The following is a 19,357-nucleotide window of genomic DNA, read 5'->3' as shown; positions in this document are numbered from 1 at the left end:
TATACCAAACAACAACCTTATAACCATGAGCAACAATACTCAAGGCAATGCAAGAACAGCTGCCTCTGACGACAACCTTTCGGCGCCATTTCAAGGCGACCAATCATTTTCAAATCCATTTGCTAGTGATGTTCCTAACCACAGCTCACAACAAGCTAGTGCTGCAAACCCTCCTAACAACAACAATCGAGCTTTGGCAACTAATTCAAGCGACACTTCTACTACATTCAGTCGATCAGTGCCAAAACTGAAGCCTACAATTTTCAATGGCAATCCCAACTATTGGTTGCACTGGTATGGTGTATTCGTATCATCGATTCATAATTCTAATATGTCTCCAACTGAAAAGATGATCCATCTTCAATCATTGGTAACTGGCCCAGCTAAACTAATGATAGCTGGTTATGGTGCAAACGGCGACACATACGAACTAGCACTACAACGTCTTCGTGAAAACTTTGGCAATACCAATAGAATTGTCAACTCTTTTTTGCAACGTCTTGCAAATTTCAAACCTCCAAATCTGACTCATCCAGAATCATACATGCAGTTTTCTGCTTTTCTCCTAACTTTAGTGGACACTTTTGAGCAACTTGGTTTTGTTCACGATATTTGTTCTACAACAAACTTGAACACTGCTCTGGCAAAGCTTCCCGACCCTGTGAGATTAGAATGGAATCGCTTCGTCATCGACAAAGACTACGATCAACCCTCCTTGAGACATCTAGCACAATGGTTTCAACGGTACGCACAGGCGTGTCGCGACATGCCTCCGACAGGTTTCCGAAACCAAAACAATAACAATTTTAACAATTCTTCTGGAAACGCTAAACACCCTAGTGGTTCCCGTTTCAATGGTTTTACTACAAATGGTGTAGGAAATCAAAATCAGCGCTTTAACCATCAGGGAGATCAACAAAACTCTCGTGCTCAGAATAATGTAAACTCGAATGCTTGTCCTAGTGGAGACACCTGTGGACCTCTCTACAAATGCGAGCACTTCAAAGCTTTAGACCCTAAGCAACGAAAAGAGCATGCCCGAAAAATGCACTTATGCTTTAACTGTCTAGGGAATCATAGGTTTACTGACTGCAATTCGAAATCGCTCTGTCGAACCGATAATTGTGGTAAAAAACACCACACTCTACTCCACGATCCTTCTGATAATTATGGAAAAAACCCTAGTAAAGCTGCAGTGAATCGCGCAATAGCTTGTCAGAGATCAGGTCAATCAGCTTTTGTACCAATCGAATTATCAAATGGTGATAAAACACTTTGTACCTACGCTTTCTTAGATAGTGGTAGCTGCGTAACTCTACTACTGGACTCAGTGGCAACTCAACTAGGCTTGGACGTCAACAAGAAGCACTCACTTCCCATATCTGGATATCATGAGACCAAGTCAGTTCAAGTTACATCTGTGGATGTACAAATTAGACCATACAAAAGCACATCGACTCCAATGACGCTCGATGACGTACTCACGGTAGATGAAAATAATTTGGCCCCAGTTGATATTTTTCAACTAAACGCAATGTGCAACAATTTTCCACATTTAAAGCATGTTAAATACCCGGACTTAAACGACAATAGCATATCGCTAGTCATCGGGAACAACAATCCAGAATATCATGAGATCAAAAATACCGTTTATGGCCCCAAGAATGTTCCCTGGGCTATCGAAACCCTTTTGGGATGGACATGCACAGGTCGGAACAAAACGCAATATAATTCCGTTCCATCTGTTCCGGTGAACTTCACACAAGTTCATTCACACAATAACTTAGATGAAAAATTATACCAGAAAGTTCTCAACTGGATGAAAATAGAAAACACAGGCATCGCTTCTTCAAAACGCTCGCACTCCAAATCGGATAAAAGAGCAATCGATATTCTCGAAAACTCTTGTACTTTAGTAGATGGTCACTATCAAATTGACCTTCTTTGGAAAGAGGATACTGATCTTCCAAATAACCGTTGGCTAGCTGAAAAGCAACTCAACAGCCTCGAATTTCGCCTTAAAAGTAAACCTGATTTAAGGGAGAAATACCGTGCAACAGTCATCACTGACTTAGAAAAAGGCTTTGTCACCAAAATAGATGCAAAACATGACACTGCAATCAAATCTTGGTATTTGCCGCATCATCCAGTGAAAAATGTCAACAAACCAGACAAAGTTAGACGAGTCTCAAATGCTTCCAGCATTTTTCAGGGTAAATCCCTCAACTCGAGTTTGCTCAAAGGGCCCGATCTTTTGTGCAACTTAACAGGTCTCATAATTCGCTTTCGACAAAATAAAATAGCAATATCTGCTGACATAGATGCTATGTTTATGCAAGTGCTAGTCAGCCCAAAGGATAGACCTTTTCTAAGATACCTTTGGAAAGAAAATGGTAAATTAGAAACTCACGAATATACACGACACATTTTCGGTGCCACAGACTCACCATGCGTGGCTTGCTACGCAGTACGACGATGTGCATCAGACAGTAAAAACGACTTTCCTCTGGCTTCTGAAATCATTCAACGGAATATCTACATGGATGATTTGTATGTCACTTCGTCAACGGTAGAAGAAGCCCTCCAACAAATGACACAACTACGAGGATCTTTATCTCGAGGTGGGTTCAACTTGAATAAGTGGAACTCAAACAGTAAACCATTCCTGGATTCAATTGATCCAAATATTTTAGTCAGCCCTAATGATCCAACGCCTAAACATCAACGAGTTCTCGGTGTTCACTGGAATACCAACACTGACTGCTACTTCATCGATAACAAAAAGTTTGTAAAAATTCTACGTATTGGCATTGCTACGCAACGGAAACTCCTGAAGTATACCGCTTCTTTATTTGACCCACTCGGAATAGTGGCTCCATTGACAATTCGGATTCGAAAAGTTCTCCAATATGTTTGGTCACAAGGTGTTAAGTGGGATACTCCATTAGACACGGATAAACTTCCCGATTTCAAACTTTGGGTAGACGAAATGGAAAATTTCGAAACTGTTTCATTCCAAAGGAACTTCTTTGATAAAGAAAACCCTGCTTCAACCCAGCTTCACACGTTTTGTGATGCATCAGAATTCGCTCTCGCTGCTGTTTGCTACCTAAGAATAGTCTACAGCGACGGCTCCACATCTTTGAAGTTTATAATAGGAAAGACAAGAGTCGCTCCTATGAAACGTGTTACAATTCCCAATCTCGAGTTGCAAGCTGCAGTATATGCTGCCCAACTATCGCTCTTTGTTTCAGAGGAAATTGACCTCAAAGTTGAAAAAACTTATTTCTGGTCTGACAGTACTACTGTTTTGTATTGGCTGCGAACACCTGAAATACGACACAAAATTTTCGTCGCTAATCGGCTTCAGAAAATTTTAGACGTTTCTAAACCTGAACAGTGGTTTCACGTTCCAACTCTGCTAAATCCTGCTGACGACGGTACCAGAGGATACATTGCTTTAGAAATGACCTCAAGCTGTCGGTGGCTACTAGGACCGGAATTTCTGTTGAACGATTCTTCTCAATGGCCTTCACAGGAAAACATTCGGCTTGAGAACATTCCTGTATTCGTTACTTCATTAGAGTCTAAGTTTGAGCCTATATTTGACATCAAACGCTTCAGCAACTGGAAAAGACTAATACGGACAGTTGCATACTGCTTCTTATTCGCAGAAAATCTCAAACGGAAGATCAACAAACAGTCGAAGGTCGATCTTCAACTCTTGCTTCTAACGAAATCGCACTTTCTCATAATTAAAACTGCCCAAAGGACAGATTTTGTCTCTGAAATTTCAGACATCAAAAAAGAAAAACCAATTGAAGGCAAAAGTAGACTTCGAACATTAGCACCGTTTGTGGACAACTTCGGTATCCTGCGTTCTCGTGGACGTCTCACGCGTGCCCCTATCATGCTATCAGCTAGATATCCAATCATTCTCGCTGGTGAAAACCCCAATGTTCGCCTGCTGTTAGCTAACATCCATGTTCTACATTCCCACTGCGGAAAGGAACAAGCAATTGCCATAGCACAGGAAAACTACTGGATTCTTCGCTGCCGCGTCATGCTGAAAAGTATCATACACAGTTGTATACCCTGCAGAAGAATGCAACAACAAGTCGACTACCCTCAGATGTCAGATCTTCCAATTGATCGACTGCCATCAAAAAATCATTTTCCTTTTGCAACGACTGGATTGGACTACGTTGGACCTTTTCCCATCATCCTTCAAGGAAAACAATACCAAGCGTATATTTTACTGTTCACATGCTTAGTGATCAGAGCTGTGCATCTTGAAATCTCATTAGGACTATCGACAGACAGCACTCTTCTTTGTATCAGACGCTTTTTTGCCCGGCGAGGAAAACCATCGAAAATGGTTTCTGATTGTGGGACAAGTTTTGTGGGCTCCAATTCTGAGCTGAAGAAATGTCTAGACAACTTGGAAAAGAACAAAGAATTTGTGGAAAGCATCAATCAGCTGGACGTATCACTCGAATGGAAATTCATTCCTCCTGCGGCCCCTCATTTTGGTGGTTCTTGGGAACGACTAGTTCAGATATTTAAACTTTCCCTGTACAAAGTCATCGGATCAAGAACACTCTCATATGAAACACTGGCTACTTTCACGACCGAAATTGAATCAACCATGAATTCACGACCTTTAACCAATGTGTCTGACGACATCAAAGATGATCTGCCTCTCACTCCCAACCATTTCCTTCTTGGTCGTGGAACTCCAAATGTACCGCCTGGTATCTTCAAGGACAAGGATTTATCTCTGTCAAAATCATGGAAAGCATCCCAACTACTCGCAGATCACTTCTGGAATCGCTTTCTTCGAGAGTACTTACCAGGTCAGCAGAAACGATCAAAGTGGACTTCTGCGACTTCCAATTTGCAACCCGACGACATGGTCTGGATGTTGGAGGATTTTACACCTCGTGGACTGTGGCCTCTTGCTAAAGTGGTGGAAACCTTTCCTGGACAAGATGGAATAGTCCGCTCAGTGAAGCTGAAAACGCCAACTGGATTCAAAGTTCGACCTGTGGTCAAATTGAGCCGCGTTTTCCCAGTTTCGCAGTAACCAAGCTCCAAATAGCTAACCAACCAAATAATCACGCAACTCAGCCTTCAACATATCAACTCGACAAAGATGAACAAATCTACGACTCTTCAATTCAACTATGACAATCAGCTCAACGATAGACAAACCAAGATGAAGATGAAAAAGAACAATTTCTGGTTCCCTTATCTACTGGTTCCCTTATCTTTGTATTTAACCGTATCCTTACTATTTTATTCAATACTTTATTTGCAAGCTCCGCAAATGTGGGCGGGTGTTAATTGTAAACAATTAAGGTCACCTTTCTCTCAACTTGACTTTTGACATTACAGCCAAGCTGACTCACTCGTTTCTCTCAACTTTTCAAAAACAGCATGACTTACAAGGAAATGACAAACTTTCAGGTAAAATAATGTTTCAATTTATACGAAAACTCGGGATTAATATCAACTTTTCTGAATAACCCCCTTATTAACAGTTCCCCTTTTCTAACGTTCGCCTTTTAGTATTCCCCGTACCATGTAATATAATATCCCTATTTATGATATTATATTTACCTTAGTTTTATCCCTGATTTACTATTGTATTATTTTTCATGTACTTACTCAACTGATGCCCAACTGCATGGAACTCCTTTGACTCAACCCTTAAAACTACCCTTACTATCAATTGGTGTACTACTCTCCTCAGATAAGTTACCCAATAGGGAAGGAAATAGTTTCGAAAATATCTGGACCAAGTTAACATCTCCCCTCCCAAAGGAGGATGTTAACTTGATCCAGATTCCTCCTTAGTGTGATGATGGACAGGGTAGGTGATCGAACCTGTGATGGCGAACTGTATCTGGTCAACCCCATGGGGTGCAATGTCGAAGTCATAGAGCTGAAGGGAGGCCACGCTCGATCCCACCTGGTTCGCATTCTCCACCAGCTGAGAAAAGAAGACCATAGCCAACAGTTGAAAAAGAGTCAATGCACGCAAGGAACACAGAAAAAAAGTACAGACTATTTTTTTTTGAAAACATCCAATTTTCGAACTTCCACGAAAAAACAGAGAAGTCCCTAGAGCTCTTTGAATTTCTATCAAAATTTATGATAGGCAGTTTTTTGATAAAATTAGCCCAATTTGAGAAAATTGGATTGATGAGTAAAATTTTTATTTGAGCCTGAACAAACAAACAATAAGACTTTTGCGGAAAAAAAAACGATTTGTAAGTACACACAATAGCTGATAAATTACAAATTATTTATCTCTAATTCATAGGTTTTCAAGGTTTTTGCATCTTAAAAATTATACGAATGGTTCTTAGAGAATCCATAGTAAAAATCCATCTCTGATTCATGGTTGATTTAACCCTGAAAAATTTGCGCTAATTCAATGATGATTTAGCCTTGGTTATGGGTAAAGTGACCATGATCACAGACTCAAACATGGGTGGTAGACTCATTCATAGACTCAATGATGGGCTGCCATATCTCTGAATTGGTGATAAATTTTCCCGGCAGCTGAAACCCCGGTCTTTTCCCCGACTTAGAATCACAAAGCATGACTGTGGCTAGAATACCTGAGCAGTGTAAGAGTTCTTGTCGAATTCGGGGTCGAACTCTTCGACTGGGTCGACATTGACGTAGACGTGTACGAGATCACCGGGTGAGTTCTCGTAGTCCCTGGCGAAAAGAGTGATGTCGAAGAAGTTCGGACCCCCGTTGTCCAAATTGGGAACCTTCAGCACCTCCAGACTGGAGGTGTCCTGTAAAAAGGAATGAAATGAATGATTAGTTTTCAGTAAAATCGCGGGAGGGGAAAGGGAGGGGGAGTATCGAGCATCTATTAAGCCAAGACTGATGATAGATACAGAGCCGTGGACGGATTTTTTCAATGGAAATTGTCTCGAACTCCTTTGGAAGTTTCACACGATAAAATCATTCCCCCACTCTTAGTTTTACGCGATCAATCAAAGCAAAGCAAAGCTTACAGCTAAAGATGTGGTGCGGGGAAATTCTCAATGGCAGAATGATCAAATGCGCGAAATTTAAGATAAGTTAGCAGAATTCAATAATACAAAACTCAGGAAATATGCCCGAAATAACCAGTTAGTTTTGGATGTTTGAAAGGCTTTGATTGGCTTACAAACTTCGCGCATTTGGTCTTTCTGTCATGATAATAGTCCCAATCGTGCTTAGTGCGCAAAAAAAATGGTTTCAAAATTATTAAACGAAATAGTTAACTGCAACTAACAAGTGTACAGAATAGCCAATCGCAGATATTATAGCAATAATTGATGGGGACAGCGGACAGGCCTATTAACATGTGTGTCGATTGGCATGCCCATGTTATATGTTATAGCATAGAGTTTGAAGACTCCCTATTTCAAATTATGTTTAACCAAATTTGCGATTCTTATCAGTGTACGCTTAGCCGAATATTCATTAAGCGAAAGTGAAATTTTTATTTCCCTGACAAATCAAATGGTTTTCGAAACTATTTGAAAGCTTAAGCTAATTTGTTTTTCATCTGAATTCACATTGAATTAAAACAATTATTGCATGCTAATAGGCACACATGCTAGTCGCTGCACCCCCATTAACGATTTGCGCTCTGTAATTAGACAACCTTCTTTTCCTACAGTGCTCGTCGGTAAGCAGACAAAATTGACAATACTCGAACCTGATTGGTTGACAGAGGATAGCAAATTTGGGTTTTTGCAAATGGGATATTTAAAAAATTGGAATTTGAGTTGATATCTGAGATGAAATTATGTTCAAATGTGCGGGGATTATTTGGATAGTTTTTTTTCAAGCCTCTGATTTGGCTGTCTACTTACTGCTATGTAACTCTACTATTTAATGTGAATATACATTGAAATAAACTTCAGTTGAGACTCCTCCAGTTTTTGAAGCTAGTGATTTTTTACATCAAGTTAGTAACAATCTAAGTGCTGGGCTTACATTGAAGTAGATGCTACTCTGCAGCAAAACTTACCAAAGTTAGAAAAGTCAAAAAAATTAAAACTTTTAACAATTTCCGATTAAAATAATATCCTCCACACTAAAAATCCAATAAAGGAAATCATATATCTAACTACTATTTAATGTGAACTAAACTTGCGTAAAAACTGAGTGTAAAGCAGGCCCTGAAAAAGTCTGCTAGCAACAGAATTCAACAGAACTAGTATATTTGGCTTACATAGCAGAAATTATAATAAAGCAACAATGAAAGTTGAATTTAATGTATGGATCAAACTTCAAAAATTTGTAATAAATCTTGATCTTAACATTGATTTTTCGATTTGAATACAAACTTTTCGCAGAAATCTGAAGCAAAAATTTGTCTATAGCAAAGGTGGTATTAAGTGTGTCCCTTACAAGCAAAAGTCAATTAATTTAACCCTAATTTTTTTCTGGTCAAAAGTTCGAAATTTAGAAATAGTTTAGCGTAAAAGCTTCAGTATTCATATATCTTTCTTGAATTCAAAACAAAAAGGTTGAATTCAATTGGCTAATCAGACACTCAAATTAGAACATGGTCCGTCTTTCAATTAAAATTTCAAGCTGATAAATTGTTAGCAGAAATAACCAAAAGTATAAAATTTTTATTCTGCTGAAGCCATTTTACAGTATTTTCTCGTCCGGGCAAAATGTCCTAATTTACTTGAAAAAAAAAAATATTTTTAGAAAAAGTTTCAGATTTTGGTAATTTCGGCTAACTTTTTTTATCTGCTGAAAGTTTTTATTGAGTTGAGTTGCCTGAACATGTTGCTTGAATTTGAATAGCTAATACTATTCAATCAGATTTAACTGCTGACGGCATTAGTCCTAATTCAAAAAATAAAAATATTGATTTCCAACGTTTTGTGCATAAGACCCCGATATTGTGCCAAAATCTACGCAAAATAATTTTTATGACTCAGCAAAGTTTTGGATAATGATCTGGGTGGCCCGTTTTTGGCTGACTGATACATCGATTTACTGAACTACCACCGCTTATGAGGCACCGCAGAGTTCTACCGGAAAAGCTCCAAGGGTCGGTGTTGCTAAAACTTCAAAAACAAGTTAACATGATCCCACTTTTTCACTACTTCGGTAAAAATTACCTAGCAGTAATTAGACAACTGCGTATACATACTCGGCAAAAGTAGACAAAAACTGAGTAAACCATTCAAAACCGAGACAAGGAAGAAACTAATAATTAATTAATAATTTGTTATTTCGTAACTCTGCTTTCTCATCTCGATTCTGATCGGTTGATATTGTATTTGTCTTCTTGTTGATGAAAATGAATACGTGGTTGTCTAAGTACAGACCGCACTCCACTGCTATAATTTTATTAAGTTTAAATGGTTTTGTTATTAACCTTGCTGTCAAAAAAAAATCAATTTCACCTTGGATAATAATATCCTGTATGTTTATTAGCCAGTAATATATCCAATTCACAAAAAACAACATTCAAAAATATGTCAAAATGCGATGAGTTGAAGCTGAAATTGAATTAAGAGCTGAAAACTATCAAGGTTCATTAAAAGATGAAAAATAATGTTACTGTGCAACTAGCATAGAATTAAAGGCAAATCTGCAAACCTAGGCTGTATATATTAGGCGAAAACTATATTAGGCGAAAAAAAAATTGTTAATATTAAGCGAACATTTTGATAATAAAAGAATACAATTTAGCAGAAATTCCCCCAATTCTCCAGACGGAATTGGCAAGAAGCGGTTGAAGACTACAGCACCGTTTGTCGGTTCGAAGTCTCCGGTTACTGCGCTATACGCGAGTCACCGCTTCGCACCGATGAGCGGATCTAGTTTTTTTAAAGAGCCTTACCCTCTGTTGACAAGCCTTCAACACGTTGACGCGACTGCAGCGGTCACTATTTCACTATTTATTTGCTGTTTGAACGCTACCTGTAATTAGTTTGTAGCAAAGGAAAATCGTTATTAATCGCATACAATTTCGGATCAACCGTACTAGTCCCCCCCCCCCAAATCAATTTAGGGAAACAAAATGCCGGTTTTTTACAAATTGACTTCGAGGCAAAATAAAATGATTGAATTATTCAAAACAATCAATCGATATCAAATTTTGATTAATACGAAATAAAATAGGACAAAATAACTATTCGGTATATCCAGCTGTATATTCAAAAGGGGGGGACTGCACGATGATCCACAATTTCTGCTAAATGCTAAGCTTCGGGGAGAGGAAATTTCGGCTAAGTTTAGGGGGGCATTGTACGGTTGATCCACAATTTCTGCTAAAATGGACACTTTCTTAATCAAAGTTTTTGCTAATTTTAACACACTTATTTTCGCCTAAAATAGTGTTCGCCTAATATAGCCCCCTTCACGCCAAGGAAAATAGCATTACGTTTATAAGTCTTCCGATTAGCAATTTCTTCATTCTTTAAAGAGAACAAGTATTTACAAGCGAGCTCCCAGTCAAATGAAAAGACCGACGCGACGTTTAAAAAAATCGGATTTTTTTAACTCTTCGTCACTACATACAAAATTGTTATAAGCTCAGCCGTTGAATTATTTCTTCATTGGGATGGCAAGTCATTTCTAGGTTCCATAGGGGGTGTCATAGTTAAAAAGATCCAAGCAAACAAAAATCAAAAATTCGATTAAAGGAAGATTTGATTGTTAAAACAAGTTTTCTCAGGGGTTAACAAAAAATGCAGCAATAAATACTAAAAAGCAAAATAAGAGGAAGTATTCTATTAATATAACTAATTATTGCATATCTCCAATCAAATAAACTCTCTCGAAATGGTGTCAAAATTTTTTGCAAATTTAAAAAAACCTGACTCCCATTTTCAGCAAAGGTACTGAAGCCAACGCAAGCTAATTTGATTAGAAAAACTGGAAAGATGCTACATAACTCTGAATTTGCTTCATTTCATCAGTTTCTACGTTTTTAAAATCCCTTTCGTTTTCGGAATTCTAGTCCTACGGAACTCTTAAGCAACAAAAAATTTACTTTCATATCAAAATAAAAAAAACACTATAACAGCTTGACATAATAAGCATACAAAAATTAAGAGAGCAATCTTCAAGAAATCATTTGTTGTCAGGCTGTTTGCATTCTTTTTTAAATTGCAAGTCAACTGTACCAGGTTTGTTTGAATGTACTTATAAAACATCAATTGCGGGTTGACTGCTCGATTAGCATAAATATCGGCTAGCCTGAAAGTCTGAAAACGTGAAAAAAAATTGACTAGCATAATTTTGATAATTTACTTCTCAAAAATACACAACAACAATCATAATCCTTTCAAAATTAAAATCGATTTCTGAGCAATCAAAAACTAAGCAATGTCAAAAACTTAAAACAGTAAAAATTTTGGGCGTAGCCGCTTAAGTTGAAGAAAGTCATGCAACCGGTAATTTCGATTGAACCCAAAACCTCAGATTTGGGAGGGTAATTCTCGACAAGAAACAAAAAGTTACAAACACAAGCGAAGTTGTACTTCGAATACACAAGAAAAAATATGACCGATAGCGCTACTGGGAAAACTGAATGAGTAAAAGTTTGAGTCTACAAAATTTCTTAAGTGACGCAAGCCAATTCTGACGCATTAGCAGTACCAGTCAATTTGAAAAAAAAATCTACTTAGATGCCTCAACTAATAGAGCGGACGCATTTTAGCTAGCATATGAAAAATTTCATTAAAAACATCCGAACCTGCCCAGGTTCAAACCCTCTTATTTTGTTGTGGGTCTCCTTCCCTACTTCTACGCTACAGATCCATGATACCTTGAAGCTAAAGTGCTATTTGTAATATAATAGTCGGTTTTGATATCCTTAGCATTGACTGTACTTAATAGCTGGTGGTTGATCAAAATTAGCACTTTCAATATTTTCGACTTAGATTGCAAAAAAATGAGAGTTCATACTACAACACAAGCTTTGCTTGTGTAAAATTGGTCAAAAAATCAAAACTTTGACTTTTCCGAGGGCTATAATTTTTTGGGTAAAAAAATTGAGCGTGGTCGCACAAGAAAGGAGTTTTTCACAGCGCGGACTTTGACTTGAGCTCAAAATCCCAGATAGTGGAAAGAAGCTCTCGAGAAAGTTCAAAAATTTTTCTTTATAAAACTAAAAAAACTCAAAAATTTGACTTTTCCGAGGGCGATAACTTTTCGTGAAAAAAAAGGTAAGAGCCCGCAAATGCAAAGGAGTTTACCACTACCAGCCATTTCAATTGAATCCACAATCTCAGATTTGCTAGATTAGTTTTTGAGAAATATTGGGCGTAGCCTCTGATACGGGGGCGTTTTTCAAATCCGGTCTTTTTAATTGAGTGGTTTGTTAGATGGGAGGGCAGTACCTCAGATTTGGCAGGGTATTTTTCGAGAAAACGAAATACAAAATCACAAATATGGGTCAAACATTCCCCCACAACAAACTTTTTCGAAAAACAGTACAATTTCAACAATATGAAACATTAAGTGTGAAAGAGTACCAAATTATTACGACCGATTGATTAGGTTGCCTGAATTCAATTTGGAACAGTTTTATTCTGCGGGACAGCCCGTTACGCATAAATAATTTGCGTTAAAGTGTTGAACGAGCAATTTAGATAGAATTTTGGAGTCAGGTAATTATCTTAGAGTCGGTAGTGCGTGCGCCCTCGCCAGAATCACGAGGAGCCAAGTATCGATCCTCCCATTTATCAAATTTTCTTTTGTAAATCGGTCTCATTGAAAAATCAGCTCACGAATATATGTTCCTCCTTGCCTACAAAAGTCGAAACAAAAACTGGCAGCTCACAATAACATAACTAGCACAAAGAGCAATTATGGGAGCTAAAATATCTTTTTATAGTTGAACTCAGGGATGCAATATCGTAAATGGGGTATAAAAAAATTTCGATAAAACTATTATTTCGATCACCGCAATTTGAAACAGTAAAAAAACTTTATCAGTTCCCATGACATTTAAAAGCAATTGATTTTTTGATAGCAAACGATTTGTTGCTTCTAGTTATAACAGTCAAGGAGATTGAAAGCAGTTTTTTATGTTGATAGCAAAAGCGTTGTTACATAATTATTACAGCCCATGAACTTGAAAGCAGTTGTACATATTGATAGCAATAGAGCCGTTGTTTCTAACCATGGCTTAACAATCATCTTACGGTAGCTGGGATGTTGACCTGAAATAAAATCAAATTACAAAACTATTTGGGCTGGAAATACGAAAAAATCAAGCGTTTTAGGGTAACAGTTAATGAACTTACTAACCTTTTTTTCATTTGATGTTGTAATCAATCAATTGAGTGTTTAGATTCAATATTGAAAAAACAACAAATGGGTATAAATTCTTAAAAATGGGAAAATTATAGAAGTTGTACAGAGTAGGGTTAAGGAAAAGCAGAATTTAATTCGAACATGCAAGATTTGAATCTCGATATTGTTACAAATCGAATTTATGGGGCTTAAATTGTACAAAAACTCAAACAATTTACCATCAAACAGTGGACTTGAGATACAAGATTTTCAAATATTCGCCAACAACTAGTTTTAAGGGTTGGGTTACCCAGGAGCGGATTTGCATGGGGGGCGCTCCTTAGAGATTCTACTAAATGACATCTCAAAGGGTCCCCCATTTGGTACTAATTTACGTCTATTTTGAGGCAACCATTTCTAAACTTTTTCTGAAGGTGCCATCCAAAAAACTTTTTGGCTGTTTTTTTCAAACTTGCCTAGGGCGCAAAAAGTTTTGGCAAAATAGTAAAGTAAGGTTTTTATAGATTTTTAGGAGAGCTCAGAAAATCAGTTTTGTCGTCGACTTCAAAAAAAGGCCGACAAAATTTTTCGAAATTTTTAAGAACCCCTAAACTAACCCCGGTTGGAAAAAATTCTAGATCCGCCCCTTCAGGGGTAAATAAATAGCAACAGTTGGCTAAAAAAATTTGAATCAGGCAAGGATTTTTAATAAAGTTTTGAAGCCTTAATCTTGATTCTATTTCATTTTTAGAGTAACTCTGAAAAAACTCTATCAATCCAAGTTATCGAACTTATCTGGCTTCTAATAAAACTGCATGATAACAGTTATTTTTTTCTGTTTGAATTTAGCAAGTGTGTAGTGTTATGTGTTTTCTATGATTTGCTTACGAGTTGGAAGTATTCTTTAGCGAGAGCGTCTCCTGAAATCTGGTAGGTGAAGGAAGAGACATCATAGTCTCTCACTGTTATCGTGTATATCCCAGTACCTACGGTCTCATCTAAAACCAAGCAACATTATGAAATGATCAGTCAAAGAAACGAGTGTGAGCAAACCAGTCCAGTCGATGAACAAACCGGCCGAAAATGGGAGGATTTATAAGCCAGACGAATTTAACGTTGGTTTATTTGGTTGAAGTTTAGAGTTTCGGAACAGTAACGTAGCTGTTAACATACTTATTATGTAAAAGTTGCAATTTTCGGCTGGCCTATATGGTAGCTAATTTAAACATCGGCTGATTCATCTGCCGCCTAAAGGAGCAGTTCGACAAAAAAGAGATTATTTAAACCAGCCAAAGTTACATCAATTGAAACAAGACTGCTCGTATAAGGGCGAAGCCCGGAATGTTCCGACTGCCTTTTAAGGTCTACGGAGCAGTAAAACATGAAAAAATTAAAAGTAAAAAAGTAAAATTAAACTTTTTTAGAAAAAATATGAGATTTTTTGTGAAAACACCCCCACACGCCATATCAAGAACAAAATGATAGAATTTGTTCCTATTAACAAATCAATTATGAAACATAAGCTTCCTTGAACCAATTCGGAACGATTTCTAAACGGATTAAATCTCCGCTTACGCGTCAATATCGCGATGTATATCGCGCGTTAATTGTCCCAAATTGGCTAAAATGGCAAAATTTAAATCACCATAACTTTAAGAAAAAAGATCACAAGTGAAATATCTTTTTAAACATACGCTCAGGATAACAATACTTGTTGAATGATGTTTGAAAAGTTCCGTCAAAAATGGCCACTTAAAATTTCGAAACTTGTCTGAAGAAAAAAAACCCACCCCGAGCACAAATTTTACTTTTGTTACAAAAGTCGGTACAATAAGTTTGGTTTTCATAAAAAGTTAGGTTTTGGTAAATGTTACATAGTTGTTTGATAGTTATTATAATTAGTACTCATTTTTACGACCGGATTATATACCATTGACACGCACACGCCGCAGCAAAAGATCCGTTTTATGGGGGCATTCAATATTCCCAATGTACATAAGCGCCGAAAATGAAACTGTGTTCAAGAGTTCTAAAAAATGATTTTCGGCACTGCTGAACAAGATTTGATTTTCGACGCTTTGAAAAACAATTTATCTTACAAAACAGCAAGAGCAATCACTAGTTGCGCCAAAATGTAGCGAGCTTGCCAACAGTGGCTACGACTCTAGATGAAAACTAGAGTTTGTTATCGGTCACTTTAAACCTGAGATAGTAGCTGTAGCTAGTTTTGTAGTCTTTGGCTTAGTATATCCGCTTTGTTTAACAAAAAAAAATTTCAGCACCCTTGAACAACATTGAAGTTTCGGCATTTTAAATCAACATTGAACTTTGGGCACTGATATGACTCGACGCTGTTGCACTGCCTTGTTTTAAGCAACGGAAGTAATAACTAGCTCCTTTATGAATAAATTCAAATTAGAATTTTCGTAAAACATATATAGCAAATGAAACAGTAGTTAGTTAAGAAAACCGTTACAAAAAAATCAATCAAAGTCTAATTGCCCAAGGGTTTGTTAAATTGAACTGATCTTCCAGAGTTTGTATTGGAAGCATTCCTGTATAATTATTATCAGAAACAAGATAATTCTACTCAAAATGATGTTTGCCCAATTGCGAATAGCAGCTGGTCTCAATCTAGAAATTCTCGTCTTTCCCGCAATTGTAAATTTTGAGTTCTGATTTTTAATTTCTAAAATTCAGTTTTCAGACAAAATCGAGTGTGAAAATTTCAATTAAAAGTTTTGAAAATTAAATTCAGATCACGTTTTTCTGATATTATGAGCGTCCGGCATTTAAATTTCAATACAAATGGCCAAATTTTGGTTCCTTTTTACTCCCGTTGGTTTATCTTCACTTTTCATCATTTTGATAATTTAACTAACAGTTTTGAATGGAAATGGTAGAGTAAAAAATTTGTACTTTTGATTGAAAACTTGGAAAATTAGTGTATTCATCAAAACTAGATAATTGATCTTCAAGTTATCCTTGTTTCTACGCAAGGTGTTCAATTTTTAGCGTATTTTTGATTTGATGAGTTTTGAATACTAAAAAAAGACGCTTCTACTAATAGCATGAACACTCCTCTGTCTTCAAAAGATTTTTTGCTGGCTTCAAAAAATCACACAGTTTCTGATCATTTGTAGTTGTTTAATTTTGAGAAGTTTGTTTGAGTCATTCTAGGAGTTCGGTTTTGCATGAATATTACTTGATTGCAGAAATTATTTGGAAAAGATTCATAAACATGAACGCAAGGAAAAAAATTTAGGGAACTTTCAATTTAAAGTTCTAAGTAGAAGAATACATGGCCTTAAAGTTTTTTGATTTTTTAAAAAACCAAAAGTAACTCCTTTTTGGTGCATTTAGCCCAATTTGAGAACAGTGGATCAATCTGAAAAATAACTTCCATTTTCCAAAATAGAAATCAATCACGTTTTTCGTGACCAACTCACTTTTGCAGATCGAGATTGAAACTTGTCTTCTTTTTCAGAATAGAAATGAGGTGAAATAGAAATAGAAAAAAATTGAAAGCTAAACCGCAAAAAAAAATCAAAATTAGCTTGAAACAATTTTAAGACTTTTTCTTGAAACAAAAAGTCTTACAAGACCTGCATAAGAGTATTTACTACGACAAGATTTCTAGTAAAAACTGAAAACCCATCAAGAAACACAAAAAAGAATCAAGCAAAGCAAAAACTCAGCCAAAAACAAATATATTTTATCAAATCATTCTCTTGAAAAACAAATATTATCAAAAAGCCAGCCAGCTCAAAGAAGGTTGGTTGAAGTTTGGAGATTATAGCGAAGGCAATAAATGAAAAAGAGTAGTACTGAAAAATCGAAAAACAAAAGAAAATGCCAAAAAATTATTACATCATCAATTCATTGTAAACGGTAGTATTATGAACTCAAATTTCCCTAACCCGGAATCATAATTGCAATAGACTAATTGTTGTCGACGTTCTGAATTATTAGTATTATTTTGGCCCCCCTCCCACCTTCGTCTATGGTGACTGTTTTGTCCAGACTGTTTATGACAGGTGCGTGGTCGTTGACGTTCTGGAGTCTAATCGTAGTTGTCAGCGCGGCATCTTGACATCCGGCAGGAACACAAACTTTGGGGGTGTAGACACAACTCCTCTCCAGGTAGTGGTTGACATAGTTGGCGTTGAAATCGAAACTTTTCACCAGGTACAAGGCACCGTCTTCCGGGTCAACTTGGAACAAGGTTTCACTGGGGCAGTCACCTAAATGAACAAGTTTCCTCTTTCTTTTCTCACTACCTAGAAATTTGCCAGAGTTTCTCGTTTTTCTGCTTCTTTTTCTTTTCACTCATGGCTCCTTTCTTGAAAAGGTTAAGTCATATAATTTTTATCATTTTGGTTTCATTTTTTTTGGACAATGTGTATCTTCCTTTTCTGCAGCATAGTCAGTTCAAGCAGGTTCTTAAGCGGTTTTTGTCTCGATTTGAGTTGTGCTAGCAAGCACTGGAGTTCTGTGATTTAAAAACTTTTAAGGATTCCATGGAGAGTATTGAAAATTCAACCTGAGCGATTATAATTCATATTATTATTAACTCCAAGGCAGTAGGGTACCTGTGAATGTTCCGGCTCCGAAGAAGACTTCAGAATGTGCCTCGGAGGCGTCGACGTCTGACCAGGTGCGGGGTCCGATCACCTGAGTTCCTGCGGGTAGACCCTCCTCGACGTCCACCCTGGTCACGCCGTCTGTCAGAACGGGCACGTTGTCGTCCCTGGGGGGAGCCTAATCACAGTAATTTTCTCTTTTACCGTTCAACTACCCTTACCAGCAGTTTTTCTTATCTTCTTTTAAAAATCACTCGATCGTTTCGAAATTTAAACCTAATTTTGGATTTCAACAACCACAATGTAAAAGCAAATAGTTAGTTTGTTTTTTTTCGCGCTTGATTTTAGGTACCGTGAAACAAAGCAGTCATGAGGTCGATTGTGGTCGTGATTTGTATTGCAAAAACATATTCTGAGGCTTTTCTCTTATTGTGAAAAAAAAAATCAGTCTGAAAATTTTCATTTTTCAATCAAATTTAGGGAACATTCGATGAAATTGAAGTTTGATTTCGACAAAAGAAGTCGTTTTTTTTTAAATTTAGCAACATAAGAATGGGTAATTAGAAAAATTAAAACACCATCTATTCTGCGTTCGGGTCTGTGATTTCTTTTGAAGAAGGAATGGGCCTGATCTTGATTTCCAAGAAAAAGAAGATAAATGAAGAAGAAAAAGAAAAAAAATAAATACAGAAGGAAAGAAGATGATTGAAGATGAAAAAGAAGAAGAAGAAGAAGAAGAAGAAGATGAAGAATAAGAATAAAAATAAGAATACGAATAAGAATAATAATAATAATAAGAAAAAGAAGTAGAAGAAGGAGAACTAGAAGAAGAAGACGAAGTAGAAGCAGACAAAGAAGACGAAGAAGAAGAAGAAGAGGAAGAAGAAGAAGAAGAAGAAGACAAAAGAAGAAGAAGAAGAAAAGAAAAAGAAAAAGGAGAAGAAAGAAGAAGAAGAAGAAGAAAAAGAAGAACAGATGATGAAGAAAAAGGGAAAAGGCAAAACGACAAAGGGAAATAAGAACTAGGAGAGAGCATGCGAGTGTACTCACTACGACTGCAAGGGTGATAGTGGTGGTTAGGATTGGAACTCCGGCGTCTTTGACGTACACCACTAGCTCATATTGGTTCAGAGTCTCACGGTCCATTGTAGTACTGAAGACTCCCGCTGCCCTATTGAACAAAAAATTATCGAACCACTCATAAACTAATTAGCGCAAAAATTTTACATAGAGAATATTTTCGGGGAATCCCTCCTGCGCGAAAGACCGACAAAAAATTGACTATAAATTCAGTATGTTTTGACAGTTCAAAGGGCTCTGATTGTTTGAGAGTTTTCGCGCATTCGGTCCTTTTGCGCATGAGAAGATCTCCCGAAAGACCAGCAGACGAGGGTTTGAATATTTATTGTGGTGCCCTTTTTAAAATATATTTCTGAACATTTATAACAGAGGTGTTGCTTTTTTCCCTGCTGACTGTCGTATAA

At 37.0% G+C, this 19,357-nt stretch overlaps 1 protein-coding gene across 4 annotated transcripts in view; it reads right to left on the bottom strand.

The window, feature by feature from the left end:
* Positions 1–19,357, bottom strand: part of LOC134854438 (protocadherin Fat 4-like) — a 158,305-nt gene that overhangs the window by 125,901 nt on the left and 13,047 nt on the right. For 2 of the 4 annotated variants that reach the window (XM_063870687.1, XM_063870686.1), the window contains exons 10-16: positions 18,924–19,044; positions 17,883–18,051; positions 17,286–17,534; positions 14,179–14,288; positions 8,014–8,031; positions 6,630–6,815; positions 5,890–5,995 (exon numbers count right to left, since the gene is read on the bottom strand). In XM_063870687.1, coding sequence (XP_063726757.1) covers positions 5,890–5,995; positions 6,630–6,815; positions 8,014–8,031; positions 14,179–14,288; positions 17,286–17,534; positions 17,883–18,051; positions 18,924–19,044 — 959 coding nt within the window. Of the gene's footprint in view, positions 1–5,889; positions 5,996–6,629; positions 6,816–8,013; positions 8,032–14,178; positions 14,289–17,285; positions 17,535–17,882; positions 18,052–18,451; positions 18,583–18,923; positions 19,045–19,357 lie in introns of those variants that run through there. The other 2 variants (XM_063870689.1, XM_063870688.1) reach the window with 2 other exon arrangements.

This window comes from Symsagittifera roscoffensis, chromosome 9, assembly GCF_963678635.1.
Source record: "Symsagittifera roscoffensis chromosome 9, txSymRosc1.1, whole genome shotgun sequence".
Taxonomy (NCBI): Eukaryota; Metazoa; Xenacoelomorpha; order Acoela; family Convolutidae; genus Symsagittifera; species Symsagittifera roscoffensis.
This window is presented reverse-complemented; position numbering and strand designations above follow the sequence as displayed.